The 18,942-nt window shown below is 37.4% G+C and overlaps 1 protein-coding gene across 15 annotated transcripts in view; it reads right to left on the bottom strand.

Annotated features, from left to right (window-relative positions):
* Positions 1–9,008: 9,008 nt before the first annotated feature.
* Positions 9,009–18,942, bottom strand: part of MBNL1 (muscleblind like splicing regulator 1) — a 184,641-nt gene continuing 174,707 nt past the window's right edge. For 7 of the 15 annotated variants that reach the window (XM_062212956.1, XM_062212939.1, XM_062212964.1 and 4 more), the window contains 4 exons: positions 18,155–18,190; positions 17,374–17,468; positions 14,352–14,426; positions 9,009–12,399 (listed from right to left, as the gene is read on the bottom strand). In XM_062212956.1, coding sequence (XP_062068940.1) covers positions 14,370–14,426; positions 17,374–17,468; positions 18,155–18,190 — 188 coding nt within the window. In that variant the 3' untranslated portion in view covers positions 9,009–12,399; positions 14,352–14,369. The remainder of the gene's footprint in view (positions 12,400–14,351; positions 14,427–17,373; positions 17,469–18,154; positions 18,191–18,942) is intronic. The other 8 variants (XM_062212931.1, XM_062212894.1, XM_062212946.1 and 5 more) reach the window with 5 other exon arrangements.

The raw sequence follows: 18,942 nt of genomic DNA on the forward strand, positions 1-18,942 counted from the left end.
ACCAGGGAGCTGGATCAGAAGTGGAGCAGCCAATACTCAAACCGGGGCCGGTCACTGCAGGTGGCAGCTTAATCCTCTGTGTCACAACACTGGCCCCAAGTAATCACATTTTTGCATCGAAGAAGAGTGGGAAGTTCTTAATCTGCATTCTTTAATCAAGGCTAGGAGATAGATTTAATTAAAATTCCTGTAAACAAACAATCCATCAGTGTCTTGCTATACAGAGGTGACTAAGACTGATTCTGTTTGTCTTTGTAGAGATCCCGATTGTAAATGACAAATCTTTAATATAAGACAGAAGGAAATGAGTACTCCAATGGAAGTAACAGCAATACACTATGAGAAAAATGGAGAAAGAAATAACTAGTGCAGCCCTCATGGTGTCAGGAAGGAGGAGAAGAATGCTCAGAGATGCAGTGGCATCTAATTTAGCAGTAAAAACGAGTCCACATTCAACAGCAGAGCAGGCTAAAAAGGGTGTGTCTCCAAGGATATGTTATGTCACCTTTACTTCAGTCAGGCCTCTACTGAAATGTCACCTCCTTGGAGAGCTGGAGTACCCTGCCAGCAAATGTTCCCTTTCTGATAAAATTGTAATAAATGGCTTGTTAATCAATTCAGATGACTCAGGGTAGCCTTTGGAGGGGGAAAAGACAAACTTCCAAATAAATAAATGAACTATAATGAAATAATTAGTTGATTAATTTTAAAAAGAGATTTGCACTGCAAAGAAAATGAAGTGATGACTTAATCACATGGAAACCAGTTATAATTTTAGAGAATGAAATCTAAAATTTAAGAGGGGCTTTACTAACACCCTTTTGCTATTCTGCCTTAAAACATTATATATTTTCCTGACCTGGCAAGAGGATTTAATATCCTGAATTTAACAATTGATTTTCTAAATGGAGAGATGGTCTAAGAAACAATATAAATGAATTCTTTGTTAAAACTATAGAAATAATATACAAAGGAATTTAGATGAAAAGCAACGAATGTTTACTAAAAATTAGATTTTTGAAAACCCAAAAAAGTCAGAGTCTCCTACAATTTTATCTCTAAAATTACTATTTCATGTCATTAAATCATTTTCTAAAATACTCTTCCTTCCTTCCTTCCTTCCTTTTCCCTTCCTTCCTTCCTTCCTTTTCTCTCTCTCTTTCTCTCTCTCTCTTTCTTTTCTTCCTTCCTTTCTCTCTCTTCCTTCCCTTCCTTCCCTTCCTTCCCTTCCTTCCCTTCCTCCCTCCCTCTCTCTCTCTCTCTCTCTCTTTCTCTCTTTATCTCTTTCTCTCTTTCTCTCTCTCTTTCTCTCTTTCTCTCTTTCTCTCTTTCTTTCTTTCTCTCTTTCTTTCTTTCTTTCTTTCTTTCTTTCTCCCATTCATTTGAAAGTCCGGAAACCAGTGTGTTTGAGACAGAGATCTTCCAAACTGCTGGTTCCCTCCCCAAATGCCCACAACAGCAAGGGCTGGGCCAAGGGGCCACACACTTACTCCAGTGCATCCACATGGGTGACAGTGCCCAGTACTGTGCCATCACTGCTGGTGTCAGGGTATGCATTAATAGGAAAGTAAAACTGGAAGCCGATGCAGGAATCAAACTCAGGCACTCCGATTTGGGATGCAGGTATCCCAAATGCCCACCCCCAAAAATGCTTTTTAAATATATTACTACACTAACACTCACACTCAATTCATAAACTAATTCTTCACTTACTCATTTCCTAATTATTGAAATCTATGGTTTTCCTATTTTTAATTATAAAAATGCTGCAATTAACATTTATTGATAATTTTTTCAACATTCTGGTTACTTTTTTTACATTTATTTATTTATTTTAAAAGATTTATTTATTTGAAATTCAGAGTTACACAGAGAGAAAAGGAGAGGCAGAGAGAGAAAGAGAGAGAGAGGTCTTCCATCTGCTGGTTCACTCCCCAGTTGGCTGCAATGGCCAGAGCTGTACCGATCTGAAGCCAGGAGCTTCTTTTGGGTCTCCCACGTGGGTGCAGGGGCCCAAGGACTTGGGCCATCTTCTATTACTTTCCCAGGCCATAGCAGAGAGCTGGATCGGAAGAGGAACAGCAAGGACTCGAACCAGTACCCACATGGGATGCTGGCACTGCAGGCAGCAGCTTTACCTGCTATGCCACAGCTCTGGCCCCCATTCTGGTTACTTTTAAAGGATAAAATGAACTAGGTAATGAATAACACAATCCTATCTTTGCATCCAAGAAAAGAAGGTAGTTTTTAGGCAATAGTCTAAATTATTTGTGGTATGGTTTAAAAGGCTGGGATTAGTAAGGGATGTGGGAAATACTAGATCAGTCTGTAGTCAGATGCAGTTATATATTCTCCATCTTTTTTAGTCATTCCATTATCAGTCTTGCCATTTATCCTTCTCTCTCAGAGCCTAGCATGTACCTGGCACATAGCTAGATTCTTAATGTATGCTTGCTGAGTTGAGTCAGTGCTAATTTCAGCATCTAAAATAAATCTATGAGAAAAACAAAATATGGAAATATATTAGGACCATTCAAATGTCATTGGAAATATTATTTGGATAAATATAACAAGAGTTAAATACATTATCTATCAGGACAATTTTAATACATCCATTATATATTTTATTATTTGATCTTGAAAGGGAGAGTCACAGAGTAGTTAAGTTTAGATATATCTAAATTACTTTCAAACTGACATGTATTAGGTGATCCTATCAAAGTGAAACAGGAACTATAGAAAGACATAAAAATTTTCAGGCTGAGTCAAAATATAAGTACATTCTATTTTTGAAATACTACAAGTGAACCAATGAGCAGGACCTATTTGTGGTGGTAAATTACAGGAAGATACAGCTCTGCTACTGAGCAATGAAGACAGAACTACAGACAACACAGTCAGACAGCATGAACCTGGCTGCTTTGAATGGGATATGTAACCCAAGAACTAGGATGGAAAGTTAAAAATGGAATGATCTGAAAAATGAATAAAATAAAATAGCAATCACAGCTAACATGTAACAGCTTTTCTAATTCCTATGGATTAATCCAGCAGTTTCCTTAATAGTAACAGAGCCACAATGTTTTAGGAGAGGAACCAATACTTTAAAAACCGCCCAGATGATTTCAATCTGCAGTAAAATTCAGCAACTACTAAACAATCCTACAAGGCAGACATTCTTGTTCCTATTTTATGAAAGTGAAACTGTCGCAGAGAGGTGAGGTAAAATGCAAAAAACAAAGAGCCAAGAAGTCAAGACATGAACACAGGTGCTCTGATTCTAGAGCCCTTGACCTTAACCACTGTCATGTGTCCCCAGTGTTTCAGTATCATTTTATTTTTAAAGATTTATTTTATTTATTAGAGTTACACAGAGAAAGGGAGAGACAGAGAGAGAGAGAGAGGTTGGTCTTCTGTACACTAGTTCACTCCCCAACTAAACCAGGGCTGGGCCAGGCTGAAGCAAGGAGCTAGATCAGAATTGGAATAGCTGGGACTCAAACCTGTGCCCGTATGGGTTGCTGGCGCTGCAGGTGGAGGTTTAACGTGCTAAGCCACAGAAGCAGCCCCTTTGGTATCATTTTAATGAGTAGCTTTGATAGTCAATAATTTAAAGAAATTTTCAATGCAGGTCTTAAAAGAAATACCTTTAGGTGGTGATGGTCTATCCATTACGGTTTCAGTTTTCTACCAGTAGCTGGGGTATGGGCCTCTGTGGATACTACCCACACTTGCCATATACAAGGTCGTAGAAACCAATGTTTCTCTCTGCCCCAACACCTCAATCTCCCAGATGCTACTATTTATATTTACTTTGACAGCCACACAAGCCCATTCCTGGGACTTAGGTGCACTTGAGAAAGGAAAAGACCCACTGGTCAAGTAAGGCATGGGCAATCATTAAGGCCTTCCTATTACTGAAGCCCCCTTGGCAGGGCCCAGATTTTGACTGTTAGATGTGAGTTCCTGCAGCTCCTTTTGTTTAATCTCTCTGCAGGCTTCTGTTTCACTGGATCTCTTTGTACTGTCATCCTAAACCACAAGTCATGTTACATGATGGACTATAGAGGTTTAGTTGCTGGTTGGTAAGTCCATTATGAACTTGGGGCTTCTCTTGAGAGTATATTTTGTCTACTTTGGCAATCTTGGTCCCAGTTATCCTGGCCCAAGCTATTTGCCTTACAGCTGAAATTTACAGGGAGGGTGGATTACAACTCGTAATTCCTTCACGGTGATTGGATATCTGGAGCCAGAGCAGATGTAATAAGCTAAGCCCATGGACCTGATGAGTGACACAGGTCTAGGGACCCCTGATGGAGAAGATGCTTTCTTCTGTAGCTGTTTTGTTTCCCAGGTGTAGGCAGTGGCTGCACTAATTATTGTCCTCCAGAACACTGTGCCATTGAAACAATCACACAAGCGCAGCTAAACCCCACCACTGAGCTCTTATTAATCCCAAGCTCATATTCAGTATCCATCAAGAGCAAACAGGACTGAGAGTGGCAGTTAAAATTTACATAACAACCAGGTGGCTCCCAACCACCAAGAATAAAACCTTCAGGTTTGTTCCTTATTTGCTAAAAAGGAAATTTGAGGTTTTGTCATTATGAAACCCAGCCGGGAGGAAAGAAGGTAACTGAGCATGCATGACCCAGCACATCATTTCTGGAAGACCAAAACGGGTCACTGCTGGTAACAGGGTTTGTCTCTGGAACCTGACCTGACGTGGTTACTCAGGACTGCTGATACAAGAACAAAGAAACTCCAAGGGAGAGGCTTGGAAGTTCGGCACTGGGAGACACAGAAGTAGGGCCTGGCTCTTGGGCAGTCTCTGCCCTGAGTAGGACACGGTAATTGAGGATGACATTGTTGGAAGGCACACGTAGACAACACTGAGTAAATCCGCCAGTAGGGCTTGGAAGACAGTCCCTGCCCACCCCATCCTTTTCCAGGTCAGCGACCGTTATGTGGGGGAGCCTGGCAGGGAGTTAGTATTCTTTTCACAATATCTTTCTAGCACCCCATTTTAATTCCAACCCCTCACTTCTCAATCAAGTACGTCCACTTTCCCACAATGCACCTGTGTCTCATCTAGGACCAGGAAGGAAACATGATGGCCACCTGGAAGCTAAACTCCACGTGGCCACACCATGGAATTCCTGAGAAGCCTCACATACACTGAACTCCACCCCACTGGTATATTCAAAGAGGAGAACCACCACCTACCGCATGAAAAACGTGGCAGTGCTCCCCCACACATGCTTGGTTTTTTTTTTTTTTTTTGCTTTTTGGCTTCTGGGCATTGCTCATGTTTTTCTCTGGCCTCCTCCCACTCTCTCCATACAGGCAACAGGCAACTCTCTGTGGGGTTGCCAACACTCATATGCGAATGCACATTCATTCTATTAAATAAATTTTGATGGGCCTGGTGGGTAAAGATACAACCTGTGATGCCAGCAACCCATGCAGGCACTAGTTCAGATCCCAGCTACTCAACTACTGACCCAGCTCCAGGCTAATGGCCTAGGAAAAACAGGTGGCTTTTCCTAGAAAGATGGCCCAGGTGCTTCCTTGGGCCCCTGCTACCCATGTGGGAGACCTATAGGAGGCTCCGGTCTCCTAGCTTCGGCCAGGTCCAGCCCCAGCAGTTGCGGCCTTCTAGGGAGTGCCAGTGGAGGGAGGATATCTTTCTCTGTAACGTTCTCAAATAAAGACATGAAATCTAAAAATAAATTAATAAATAAATCCTTCTCTGTGTATTGTATTTATGACTCTGCTCTGAATCCCTCTCTGTAGGGGCAATAACTTGAAATACAAATTAAAATATTTAACGCCCATATGATAAGCACATACCTGGGTACTGCTATCCTGCTTACTGGGCATGTGAGAACTAGAGTCCTACTCCAGAGAGCTGTGGAGTAAGAAGTTGTGGACCAGTGTGGGCTCCACAGCCACTATCTACGCATACTTTTCAAGTTATACTGATGCCGAGGCCCCTTCCAGCAATGGCTAGGACTAACTGTTCCAAGAGTAACATGCCAGTGTCCGGCCAAGGATGGCAACAGCATAGAGGGAAACTGAGCCATTTTAATGAAGCATTTTGGTGTTTTCCTTTAAAACTCTAATTTCACGTTTTTGGACCTCTGCATAACATTACATATTTTTGAGAAGTTAAGATGCATCAGTTCTGGCTTTCAAAAATCCCCAAATTCAGGGGCCATCCCTGTGGCACAGCAGTTGAGCCACTGCCAGCGATGTCAGCATCCTACATGGACTCCATTTGGAGTCTTGGCTGCTCCACTCCCAGTTTACCTGCTAATATGCCTGGGAAGGCAGTGGAAGATGGTCCAAGTACTTGTACCTCTGCCACCCATGAGACCCAGATGGAATTCCAGCCTCCTGGCTTCTGCCTGGCTCAGCTCTGGCCATTGCAGCTATTTTGGGGGGTGAAACCAGTTGACCAAAGATCTCTCTCCCTCTCTGTGCCTTTCCCTCCCTCCCCTCTAACTCTGCCTTTCAAAGCAATCACTCACTCTTAAAACACAAATGCCCAAATTCTTGAACAAATTTGCTACTACTTTCCTCAGCACATACAGTGGACTAACTCAAATATAAAATGATGGTCTCAGACTCTTCATAGGGTCTAAACAAGTAGTAAATAAAATCTTGTTGCTGTGTGCTCCTGGTTCACTCACATGTTAAGCAACTCACTGTAGGCAGGAAGCTTTTTTTTTTTTTTTTGGACAGGCAGAGTTAGACAGTGAGAGAGAGACAGAGAGAAAGGTTTTCCTTCCATTGGTTCACTCCCCAGATGGCCACTAGGGCCGGTGCGCTGCGCTGATCCGAAGCTAGGAGCCAGGTGCTTCCTCCTGGTCTCCCATGCAGGTGCAGGGCCCAAGCACTTGGGCCATCCTCCACTGCCTTCCCGGGCCACAGCAGAGAGCTGGACTGGAAGAGGAGCAACCGGGACTAGAACCTGGTGTACTGGCGCCGCAGGCGGAGGATTAGCCTAGTGAGCCACGGCACTGGCCGGCAGGAAGCTATTTTTAATAAGTATGCCTTGGGGCCGGTGCCATGGCGCACTAAGTTAATCCTGCGCTTGCAGCGCCGAAATCCCATATGGGAGCTGGTTCTAGTCCCGATTGCTCCTCTTCCAGTCCAGCTCTCTGCTGTGGCCTGGGATAGCAGTAGAGGATGGCCCAAGTGCTTGGGCCCCTGCACCCACATGGGAGACTGAGAAGCAGCTCCTGGCTCCTGGCTTTGGATTGGCGCAGCTCCGGCCAATGCGACCATTTGGGGAGTGAACCAACGGAAGGAAGACCTTTCTGTCTCTCTCCCTCTCTGTAACTCTGTCAAATAAATAAATAAAATCTTAAAAAAAAAAAAAAAAAGTATGCCTCAGTAAAATTATAGTTGTCACATGTCACTGACCTTCAACGTGTAAAATTCATGAGTACTAAGGAGACATCATAAAGAACCGGTTTTCTAACAAATGATTTTGTTTCCCAAATGAGAAAGAAACTAATTTCTAACAGAGGATTTCATCCTGTGAGCTGAGGACCCCTAGTGGGCCCTGAAGTAATAACACCTTCGGCAAAGTAAGAGTTATCTGGAGAATCAGTATCTCACACACTATTTTTCATATGCATGCATATGAAAAGTATTAATCATGACTAATAAAAGTTTTCAAACATTTCATTTTACAAATTTTTAAACTTAATAATAGTTTTTAAACATAATTCATTTCGCAAGTTAACGATGAGTTTTTGTTCAATTAAGAAAGAAGTACCCAAAATACTATCACTAACTGGCGAGAGCCAGACTTCTTGATGTTACACAGAAAGGCTGGGGATCCCTGCCACAAGAATCATTCCTAGGGCAGCCGCTCTTTTCTAAGAGGCATATGAACAGCTGTGCCTACTAAGAATAAAGGCTCTACAGAACTCAACCAGTATCAACGCTGTATTAATTATAATGCACAAATTTTTATTGCAGCAACTTTTAGAAAAAAAAAAAAAGATACATGCTGACATTGTGTGATAGCAGGTTAAGATATGCATGCCATATCACAGTGCCAGTTGAGTCCTGGTTGCTCCACTTCAGATGCAGCTTCCTGCTAATGAGGCTGGGAAGGCAGCCGCAGATGATGTCCCAAGTGTTTGCACCCCTGCTTCTCATATAGGAGACTCAGAAAGAGTTCCTGGCTCCTGGCTTCGGCCTAGGTCAGCCTTAGCTGTTACAGTCATTTGGGGAGTGAACCAGCAAATGGAAACAAATCTTAGAGAAAAAAATAAGTCAACCTACAAAGGAGAATTTGCAGACTTGGACCCAATACCAAGCAGCACAATCAACATAAGTAATCTCTCATGGGAATGCTGGCTTTCTGTAGAAACTACAATATGAGAAAGCTGTATGTACTACCAGGCTTTGCTTCAGCCACATTTTCGATTCACTGTGTAGTAAGTTTTCACACACAAACACACACACACACACACACCCTCACTCAGAAGTCACATTTTGCCTGACTTGGCAGCCTGTACGCATAAGCTCTTTTGTCCTCTAAATCAAATGCCGTCATGTATTTCATTATCGAAACGGTTCCCTACACTGCCAGATTGCCAGCGCTAGTTAGATGAAGCAGTCAGGCAAATAATGTTTCTTTAATAGAAAGATGGTGATCTAGAATTGATGAGATGCTCTTTTTCTGTTTTCCTTACTATTTCCCTCCCTCCCTACAACTAAAATCATTTTGATTAGCACTTAACAGCAATGGGGGAAGGGAGAGCTAGCCTTATCAGAAAACACTGGACACAGGAAGGCAACATATCCTAATTCAAAATCTCAGCATCAAACGATGATTTGTGAGAAAGACAGTAAATATTGTAGTGTGACAACCGGATAATAAATTTATACACCAATGTGTTCATAAAAGTAAACATGCATGAATACATGAAACACGCAGAAAGAATTCATGACTGAAGCTCCGATACACAAATATACTTAAGAAAGAGAAGTTTTATTAGGGCAATTTCACTTTATTTTTCCATACAGCAAAGTCAACTACTGCAGTAATAATAAAATAAGCATAAAACAAATTGCAGCCCAAGACAAAATACATAATTTTAAGCAACTACAAGCAGAAAGTAAGTTGTGATTACATAATAGTAAAACCAAGCACATTTGTCCTTTCAGCAGATGAAAGTGGTGGGGTTGCGGATAAGTGCAACATTATTAACCAGCTGGAGTGAAGGCTGGATACACTAATTCATTAAACAAGTGCCCATTATCACATTTTGCTTTTTTGAGTGCTTCTGAGTTGAAAATTAAAACTGTGAAATTTGAGCTGTGTTTTATTTTTTCACCTGCTGAAAGAACAGGATCCTACAGCAATTAAAAAACAATCACATAACAACTATAGCTACGGTGTGCTGTTTGGTTTGCCTGTTTATGGTTTAAATTTTGTCAAAGTCAATACTTGTTTTGAAGATTTTCTCTTTTTTTTGTGAATGATAAACCACTGAAATTGGCAGAAACTGATTTAGATAATATATGTCCTTAGTATAGTTCTTTCTCTTTTCTTTTTTGTTGAACTTTAAACATGCAGTAGTTTTGAAAAATGTAAGGAATATTTGATCCATGATTTCACCTTAATGGTCAAAGTACCTGCTATTTTTGGTAATGATCTTCAGGCATATTTGGCCCAATGGAGTTTTTGTCAGTCATGAGATCTCGGAAGGATGGCATATCTTCCCAGCTGAAAAAATCCTGGCAAACTACAAGCTGTCCACAAAAAAGCAAAGCAACATGTTTGAAGGGGTATGGAGTGCTAACTCTGTGCCACTTTTGCAAGCAATTTTGCTCAGTCTGTCATTTTATTAGCCTTAACAAAACTCCTTGTAATTATAGACGTTTTTATTCAAAATAAGATCTTACTATTATACAGGTTTCTCTCTTTTGACTATATACAGAAGTGCAAAAAGTCAACCTTCTCTCTAGACGTTCCAACATGCTAAATTGCAGCATAATCAACCCTCAAGAGTTTGCACACACGCTATAATTCTCATTACGTAAACTTTGAGTATTTGGATTATCAACAAAAAGTCCCTTGTTCTATTTATTGATTATGCAGCTTATTTATAACAAGGCCTGATATTCAGGGATTTCAAAAATATTAAACAATACTTTAACATTTGAAATGGATACAGTAGAAAATAAATTTTATTCTAATATCTAGGATCTAGATCTTCTTATAATAACTAATTACAAACAAAATAAATCATCAAAATATTACTCAATTGTCTGCCAGGATTGTTGCGATAGCAACAACTTAACTTCTTACTTAGCAATGATTATATATTTATAAGATATCCATATAAAAGATCTTTGTTCTTTTAATGAAAACTAGACAAGAACTAACAATGACTGACATTCTTACACTGTAATATTAAATCAGTAAAATATAAATCATTTAGTTAACAATAATACGAATATTCATGACACTACATGTAATTCAAAACTGAGTATGTTATGAAAGAAAAACTACTTTAATTTTTTTTGTATTTTGAAAAATTCATCGGTAAAATCTAATAAAACAATAGTCTATAAACTGAAATGGTATTCAATTGTTAATAGAAAATGAAAATCTAATAAATGTAGGAAATGAAAAACTACATTTTAACAAGAAAAATAAGTAATATTCTATAATGTAACTAACTACAATAACATGTGAAGTCACCATTACTCTCTTAACACGATTGAAATTACATTGGTATGGGTTCCAACCCGTAATGTAATAATCTAAGGCTTTAATAGATGTACAGTACAATCAGTAAAATCAACACATCAGTCTTATATTAGAAAGCATCTCTCTCAAGCATAAAAACTTGCAGTAAACTTGGAAGTATGGAAAGTTCTATAACTGAACTTTCACTTCTCCCATTCCATACTATAACTACCAGTGACCTGGCCCCTATTTCAGCAATTTTTAGAACTGCTGAACAGAGCAAAAATATCCTTTACTAGCTGCAACATCCAAACCACAAAAAAAGGAATTCCTTTGGATGAATCCATTCTTAAAAACTGAATGCACATCTATTTTTTTTTTAATTTTGTAAAAGGCTTTCTAAGGCTATAAGCAGTTAATCTGAACAAAACAAAACAAAAAAAGTCACATATAAAATTCACCCATGTACTTAACCCACCCAATTACTAGGTTAATTAAACATTTCCCATTTTCATATTTTGGTTTATCATGCATCTGATGACAGTGCTGCTTTCTTCTTTGTTTAGAGTCACTATTTTGAATGTGACTGTGATGAAGCATTTAAGCAAACATGAAACCATTTTTGCAAAGCATTTATAGTCTTTTGACTTTTGACAGAGGCTATAAATAGAAGCAAAATAATTTCCTCAAACATTTTTTGTTATCGTGTCTCAGAAATGGCATATCCCTTTTGAATAACATGTTATACAGTATAGTATGCATAAATATTACACTATAATGCATTAAAATAATTTTATATATATCTATCATATATATCTCCAGTATGTGTGAGTTTATCTGTATTGAGAGAGTTTGTGTTGTGCTGTCTATTGTTACTGTAAAGTTAAATTGGCCATTTCTGAGACAGCTTTGGTTTCAAAACAAAAGTATGGTGCCCTTTGACTGATTAGTACTAGCAAATAAGCAACAAAATGTGGCTCTGAAAACAATAACACTGAAGAAATAATACTCTAATTTGATGTACAGTCTATGGCACTTCATGAGAATCCTTAACAACATGGTACTTAAAGCCATGATGTGCTTTAAAATATACACAGTTGTGGTTTTGCTTGGCACATTCATGTCTGTCAGATCCCTCCCTCACCACGTCTTACAATCTATTACATTAAAAATATTACTCTTAAACAAAAATGACTGTGCATGCACGCTCTCATCTATAATGGCAATTTTAAATACAAGGTGCACCTTTGTTATTTGTAAACCTTGAAAGAAATAAACTTATTTTTAAAAAATTATATCTTGGTCTACAGACGTACCAATACATAATAGAATCATGGTTACACCATAGTCTGTCTTTTCAAGATGGCATGAATATATAGGAAACTAATTAGGTATGCATATTTTAATGCATACCTCTGTGCTAGAAAAGAAAGACAATGCTGTTCTTTTAGACAGGAATATCACCTCAGCACAAATATCAATTAAATGTACAAAGTGTATAGGCAACAGTGTGCAGTGGATTTCCATGTTGTCTTTTCTTCTGGTTAACATGCAATACGTGGATGTCCTGTGGCTGAGGGAGCTGTGTGTGTGTTGCTTGACGGTATATACAATATGGCTAATGACCTCGTCCTTTACTCTAACCAAGCACACTGTCCTTTCCTCTTTAGTATGATCTACAAGGGAAGAAAAGAGAATCTTTGTTAAAATGAAACTAAGACTTTCCAATAAATACTTAACATGAACATTTTCTTTCTTGATTGTACAACGTGTTCACACGTTATGATGTCTTCACGTAAAAACAAAACTTCACAAGTGCAAATGGGTCTAAATTTGCCTGTGTGACTGAAATGGCATTCAGCTTAATGAAATCATGGACTGCTAAAAAATTTACCAATACTAAGCTGCCAAGTGTAAAATACAGCTGCAGAATCAAAAGGTATAATATACTGTAACAGAGCTCTTTCTTAACGCTATTACTGTGGGGCAGAACTTGAACTTACTTGACTTCTGAAGCTTAATATATTTCAAGAATAACAATTTGGCCCATAAAATTAAAAATTCACGCAGTAAATTTCATTAAACATGCTTCATTCTATCTGGTGGCTGGATTAGCATAATTTTTTAAAAAAAGAAAGATATTTTAAGTGACTGTGTTAGCAATTCAAAGTTTATAGGGTTTCTTCTCCAAAAGCCAAGAAAAATAAAAATCATTCTTTATGAGTTAAGAAAAGATTCCTGATTAAGTTTTAATAGATATGACAATGTACTTGTGAATTGCTTCAGTTTTTACATGGAATTTATTCTTATCAGGGAATTCCACCTATTAAAAATGTTTTAGATTAGAGCACTGAAAACGAAATTATCAATTTGCTGATTCAAAAACCAGTTAAATAACTTTCTCTTCATGAAAATGAGAAATATTTGTTCGAAGAACAGAACACTAACATCCTAAGCTTGAATACAGATAAACTCACTGATTTGCTAATTATTAATAGGCTTCAGGTCACTTGGTATCTATCTTTTCAACCTGGATTAATTATTACTAAGAAGATGGACAGTTGTAGCATACATTCTGAACACAGCCAGCTGACTATAAACGCTTAAAACAGGATTTTTTAAAAATTACATCATGCACAGGTTTTTCAAAACATACATTCTTTCCATAAACTTCTGAAGACCCATTGTGTGTTAAAGACTAAATAATTTAATTAAGTAAGCAACAAAGAATGATCATCAGGTTCAGTTTTAGATATTGTGGCTTTTTCTAAATATAAAAATACATCTCTAACACACTTCTGAGCACATGTCATAATTTGTATATAAGCATGTTGTATAAACTGCAACTCCTAGGGATAAAAAATGGGCACCTTTACAAGCTTTTAAGACACTGTTTCTCAATGGAAAAACATGACTTCCAAAACCATTTTGGAGGACTGGCAACATTTTCAAAATTCTATGATCCTCTAAGGCAACTACTCTGAAGTACCTAATTTTCATCCTGGTATATGGATATATGTGTAGTCGCATCATGTGAGTTTATATATTTACTTACTTACAGTCAGATTCACTGTGTTCAAATTACCCTGTGTATGAGGTGGTACATATTCTCATTAAGGATCAGCCAATAAAAAAATAAATTAAGTGATTTATTACAAGGGATCAGCCACACTACCTGTAGACCGAATTCAACTTATTTTTATAAATCAAGTTTCACTGGAACATAGCCACACATGTTGGATTACATAATCTCTGACTGTTTTCATGCTACAGCTGCAGAACTTAGTACTTGTGATAGAAACCACGTGGCCCACATAGTTAAAAATATTTGTTATCTCATTCATTTAGGAAAAAATTTGCCAGCCTCTGATCTAAACCTTCTAATTAGTTTTAAGTCATATTTTGTCTTCATTTCTTGTGCTTATTTCTAATAGGAAATATATTTAAACATTAACATATTAATTATAAATTTGTATGATTAAAAACCCTTATAACTCATCTAGAATAAAAATGTGAGCTCTATAGATATTTTCTCAGAGTTTTTGTAAAATTTTAAGTGTACTATACAGTTACTGTTTTTCGAGAAATCACCATGAATATACAAATATATATTACACAATGAACTTACTGTTTAGTGATGGAAATTCTACATCTGGGTAACATACTTGTGGCTAGTCAGATGTTCGGCAGATATTATGGGTATCTAGCAAATAAGAAATTATTTAATGAATGATCCATGCAAGCAGGCCAACAACCAAGAGATGAAAACACTTTAATATTAGACTTTTACAGAAGTGACATTCAGCTGTGAGGTGACACCTTATCTGTTCAACATCACAACAAGTTAATGTTAACTTAAATGCCAAAATAGCAACTCATTGTTTTTAAATCTTTGTGTTAAGTAGTATACTATAAATTTTATCAGTTTTTAGGAAGTAAGAGAAGTAAGACTACCAAAATTTCATGCAGAGCAGTAATTGAAAGAAGTCCTTTTTGTTGGCCTACACACACACACACACACACACCTGTGGTTTCAGTTATTCAGTTATAATCCGGAAATCAGAGTAGAAATGTCTTGCTTGATTTTGTGCAACCAACTCTCTAACACTGCACTTATAGTAGGGTTTCTAACATTTTTCCAAATTAAAACTACCACGTAACAATTATTTCATTACTACAAGAAGAACTGAATAAGAACATACATTTACTTCAGAAACACATTTCTGAATCCTGATTGCACGTTTAATTTTATTTTCAAATGGGCAAGAGAACTAGAGAACTTGAAACTCTAAGAAAATAATCCATAGATGGCTTATTTCATAAGTTCCAAAAGCCAAGAACTTCAAATTTGTAGCTTGATTCTCCTCCAACTCAGAATTAATGGCTGCTAACTGAGAGAGGCAGCACAGTAGATTGAGACCATCAGAAGACTGAAAGCATGGGTTCTAACACTGGTGATCCATTTCCTGGCTGTGTGACCTTGAGCAAAGCAATTAATTAATCTAAGCTTAAGTTTCTTCTGTAAAATGACACTCTTCCCATTTTAGCAAGATTGATGGGAGAAAAATGAAGTCACATACATAAAGGCATTTTGTTTTTGTTTCAATTTAGACATCCTAGACTAATTCAACTTATTACAATCCACAGTCTGGAATGTATATTACTACGTCCCTATTTCACTTCCATTTCTTAGCTGACATTTTTACACAATTTTACAGCATTGGCAAATGGCACGAAAATGTGCTCCAAGCATAATGAAGCTTCTCATACCATTTTTCCTGCTGCTGCAGGACAGGATGTTGCACCCAACAGTGTAGAAGCATCAAGGATGGGGCTGTCGAAACATACCAAGGACCTTCAACACCAATCGATGCAGATGAAGGGCCAGCTATAAACTTCTGCATGCATGCAGGCTGCATTTTGTGGCATCAGCTATTTCCAGCATTGCTAATGTACTGTAGGCATATACATATGTATGTATATGTAGATATAATATATGTGTGTATATATAAATATATATTTATATCCATTCTCTTTTCTTCCTTGTGGTTGTAAAATAGTATGAAGACCCAAGATTACGCATGAAATGGTCACAGCACAATGCAAAAAGTAAAGTGTCCCCTACAACCCAGGTGGCCAAGGGCATGTTGAAATTTGCTTTGCTATAGTTCTGCTTACACCAGCAATTCTATCATCATACACGGTAAACATGAGTGTTCAGCATCATTGATCTGTACCATAAATGGATTGCATTGAATCCATTAAGATATTTCTGCCAAAGATTACTTACAAACATGCCACATATGCACAATCTAGCATTCTTGTAAATAAGTCTGATGTGTTAGCATAAATCCAGGCCTATTTTGACAAGCTTCTGAAAAACTAATGACTCTTTGCCAAGAAATGTTTAAAACTTGTTGAAAATTTTCAGCATTCTGCTTTTAAAAGTTTTAATGGTTACCCTAAAAGTTGAAAGTTCATCAACAGAACACGATTGCATTACAGAAACAAGGGTGGTTTCCACTCATAAAATATAATCACAAATTCAGATGGCTCTTAATTGGTTTTCTCTTCCCAAGGGGAAACAACTTGATTCCCATCAAATAGCAGACTTCACAAGGTTAATTTAGCTACATTTAACCTTGGCCTGAGGGTTACCTGAAATTTGGTTTGGCTCTACATTTTTTCATATATTATCAATCCTATTGACCTCTGCTTTCATAATAAACATATCTATATAATCAAGCCCAAAGCTACTTTACATAAATGTGACTTTTATTCAACAAGTACTTTCTGGAATGCATTTTTAAATTGGATCAGCAAATGCAGGCTGAATCAATTGCAGTTTAATTTAAATATTTAAAATAACCATCTTACTTTAAGTAGTCACTCCTGTACATCATAAAATTTAAATTTCTAAACAGACCTCTTTTATATAAAAAGTATTGTGGATAACTGTTATCCTATAAACTTGTTTAGAACACAGAATGAATGCCAATTTGCCACACTTATTTTTTCTTCATAAATCTCCAACAATATGCAGGGTAATTACAGAAATGAGAACACAGAGGTTTTGTTTTGTTTTTTTTTTTTTTTCACTTAATGCATTGAAAATTAAAGCTTAAAGATGCTGTACACAAAATTATTTTAAATATGCAATCTACTTATCAAATTATAATGAATTCATAACAAACTATTTACAAGAGTGGTCATTTGTGGCATATATATTCAAATACTTGGCTTTTTATCAAGAATGCAGGCAAGAATTGAGAAATTGTATATACCAAATACTTTAATGAAAATTTTAGAACTGCCTCTACTTTTGATTGGTTGAAACACCTATACAATTGGTTAGGATCAAATTAAGAATTGCTTGTGTAAATATCATTTTAGTAGCTTCAGAAATGGAGCTGCGACAACTTTGGAGCATTTATAAATGGCACAAAAGCATTCTGCTGCTCATCATAGAGAGAATGTGTAGGCCAACAAGAGGTATCTTTGAAACCCCATGCTTATTAAAGCACCCTCTACAGCCCTCACGTACACACGACTCCCACTGACCTCAATGGGAAATCCACGTGCGTAAGGGCTGTTGGATTGAGCCCTATTAGAGTTGGTTTTTTAAGAAACAAAGCTGTAAATTAGCAAACCTGGTTGGCTGTGGCTGTTGCAGCGAAGGGAACACTTGTGGCAGATGTTGTTGCTGCGGACACAGTGGCTGGCGTAGCACCGTGCACCATGGGAACTTTCGGAGGGAAAATCATATAAGCAAACATACAGAAGAGTGTAGCAATATGGAAACCATGGCAACATGGAAGAGATAATTGGGCATGGCGTTTATCATAGCAATAAGCCATGTGACAGGACATCATCACCAGCGAGTGACATGCAATCACAGCGCAAAGCAGGACAACATTCCAAGGAGAGGATGGGAGGGGGATGAAAGAGGAAAAAAAAGGGGAAAAAAAGCTTGTTACCATCAAATCAAGAAAATTGACACAAACAGGCTTAATTTGCTAAGTCAAAAACAAGAATTTTATATAGTGTTCATAGTTAGACATTCAAAATCTAAGTCAAAATACAGGTATTTACTTTTAAACACAGTTATCTGTTTGAATGAAAGTATTTTTTCTTATTTACTATGATAAAACTGTACAGTATATTACTTTTATGATTTTTTTTCTTTTTACAAACCAGAACTCATAGTCCAATCAAAATCCACCAAAGGTGACAAAGGAAACCGTTGTGTGTAAAGAAAACATTTATGTGAGTCCATGTCAATTAAATAGAAAATGGCATTTAATTGACAGGTGTTAGTAAAGGGAAAATGGACTTGCCCAATAGATAAAAGTTAAACTTAGCAGTGGATTTTGAGGGGCTCTGAGGTGCACCATAGGTTTAAGATAATCAAGAAACAAAGCTGGCACCTACCAACACTTGTAGCGGGTGTCATGCACAATATTGAGCCTGCCCATCATGCATTGCAACAGGAAGGTGGATTTGAAAAGGGAAAAGAATTAAAACATCCCATCACACGTGTAATTAGGAAATTCATTTGAACAAAGAAGAAAAATTGTTATTATGGGAACAGTGGCATGTAACTGTCAGCACAATCAAATCATACAATAGCACAGTGATCAATTAGAACTAGTCTCAAGTGAAGAATAAAAGCCAGTTTAACTGTGTGCTGGTACACTTTGTTTCTTTTAATTGCTGTCTATAAATAAAAGTATTTTGGGAAACAAATTTAAACCTGCTTAATTCTTTTAAAAATAATTCTGTAATTTTGTTTTTTTTTTAATCAGGTTACTAGCCATCTGGTTGCTTTGCTATTTCTGACTCTAACATATTAATGCACTAACTAATGTTTTCTTTAGGTTGAACACAGGCTAAATAATTCAAGATATTAATTATTATTAAGATGCTAAATTCAATGAACAAAACTGACTTAACAAAATGAACCCAACCATTCACTGAAATTCCCTTAGTTTTATTTCCCTGCTTACTGCAGCAGCAACCATACAGGTAAGAAATGGGTTATCATCTTCTACATGGGAATTTTATTTGGAGGGACACCAAGAAACAGATTATGCATAAAAGAAAGTGAAACGTCCATGCTTCCCTTGACGGGAATAATATAGAAAAAAGCATTAAGAGGAGATATAATTTCTTATAGGTCTCAAATTGGTTTACATGGTACGTATCCAGGAAAACAGACT

The sequence above is a fragment of the Lepus europaeus genome, chromosome 2 (assembly GCF_033115175.1).
Source record: "Lepus europaeus isolate LE1 chromosome 2, mLepTim1.pri, whole genome shotgun sequence".
Classification (NCBI taxonomy): Eukaryota; Metazoa; Chordata; class Mammalia; order Lagomorpha; family Leporidae; genus Lepus; species Lepus europaeus.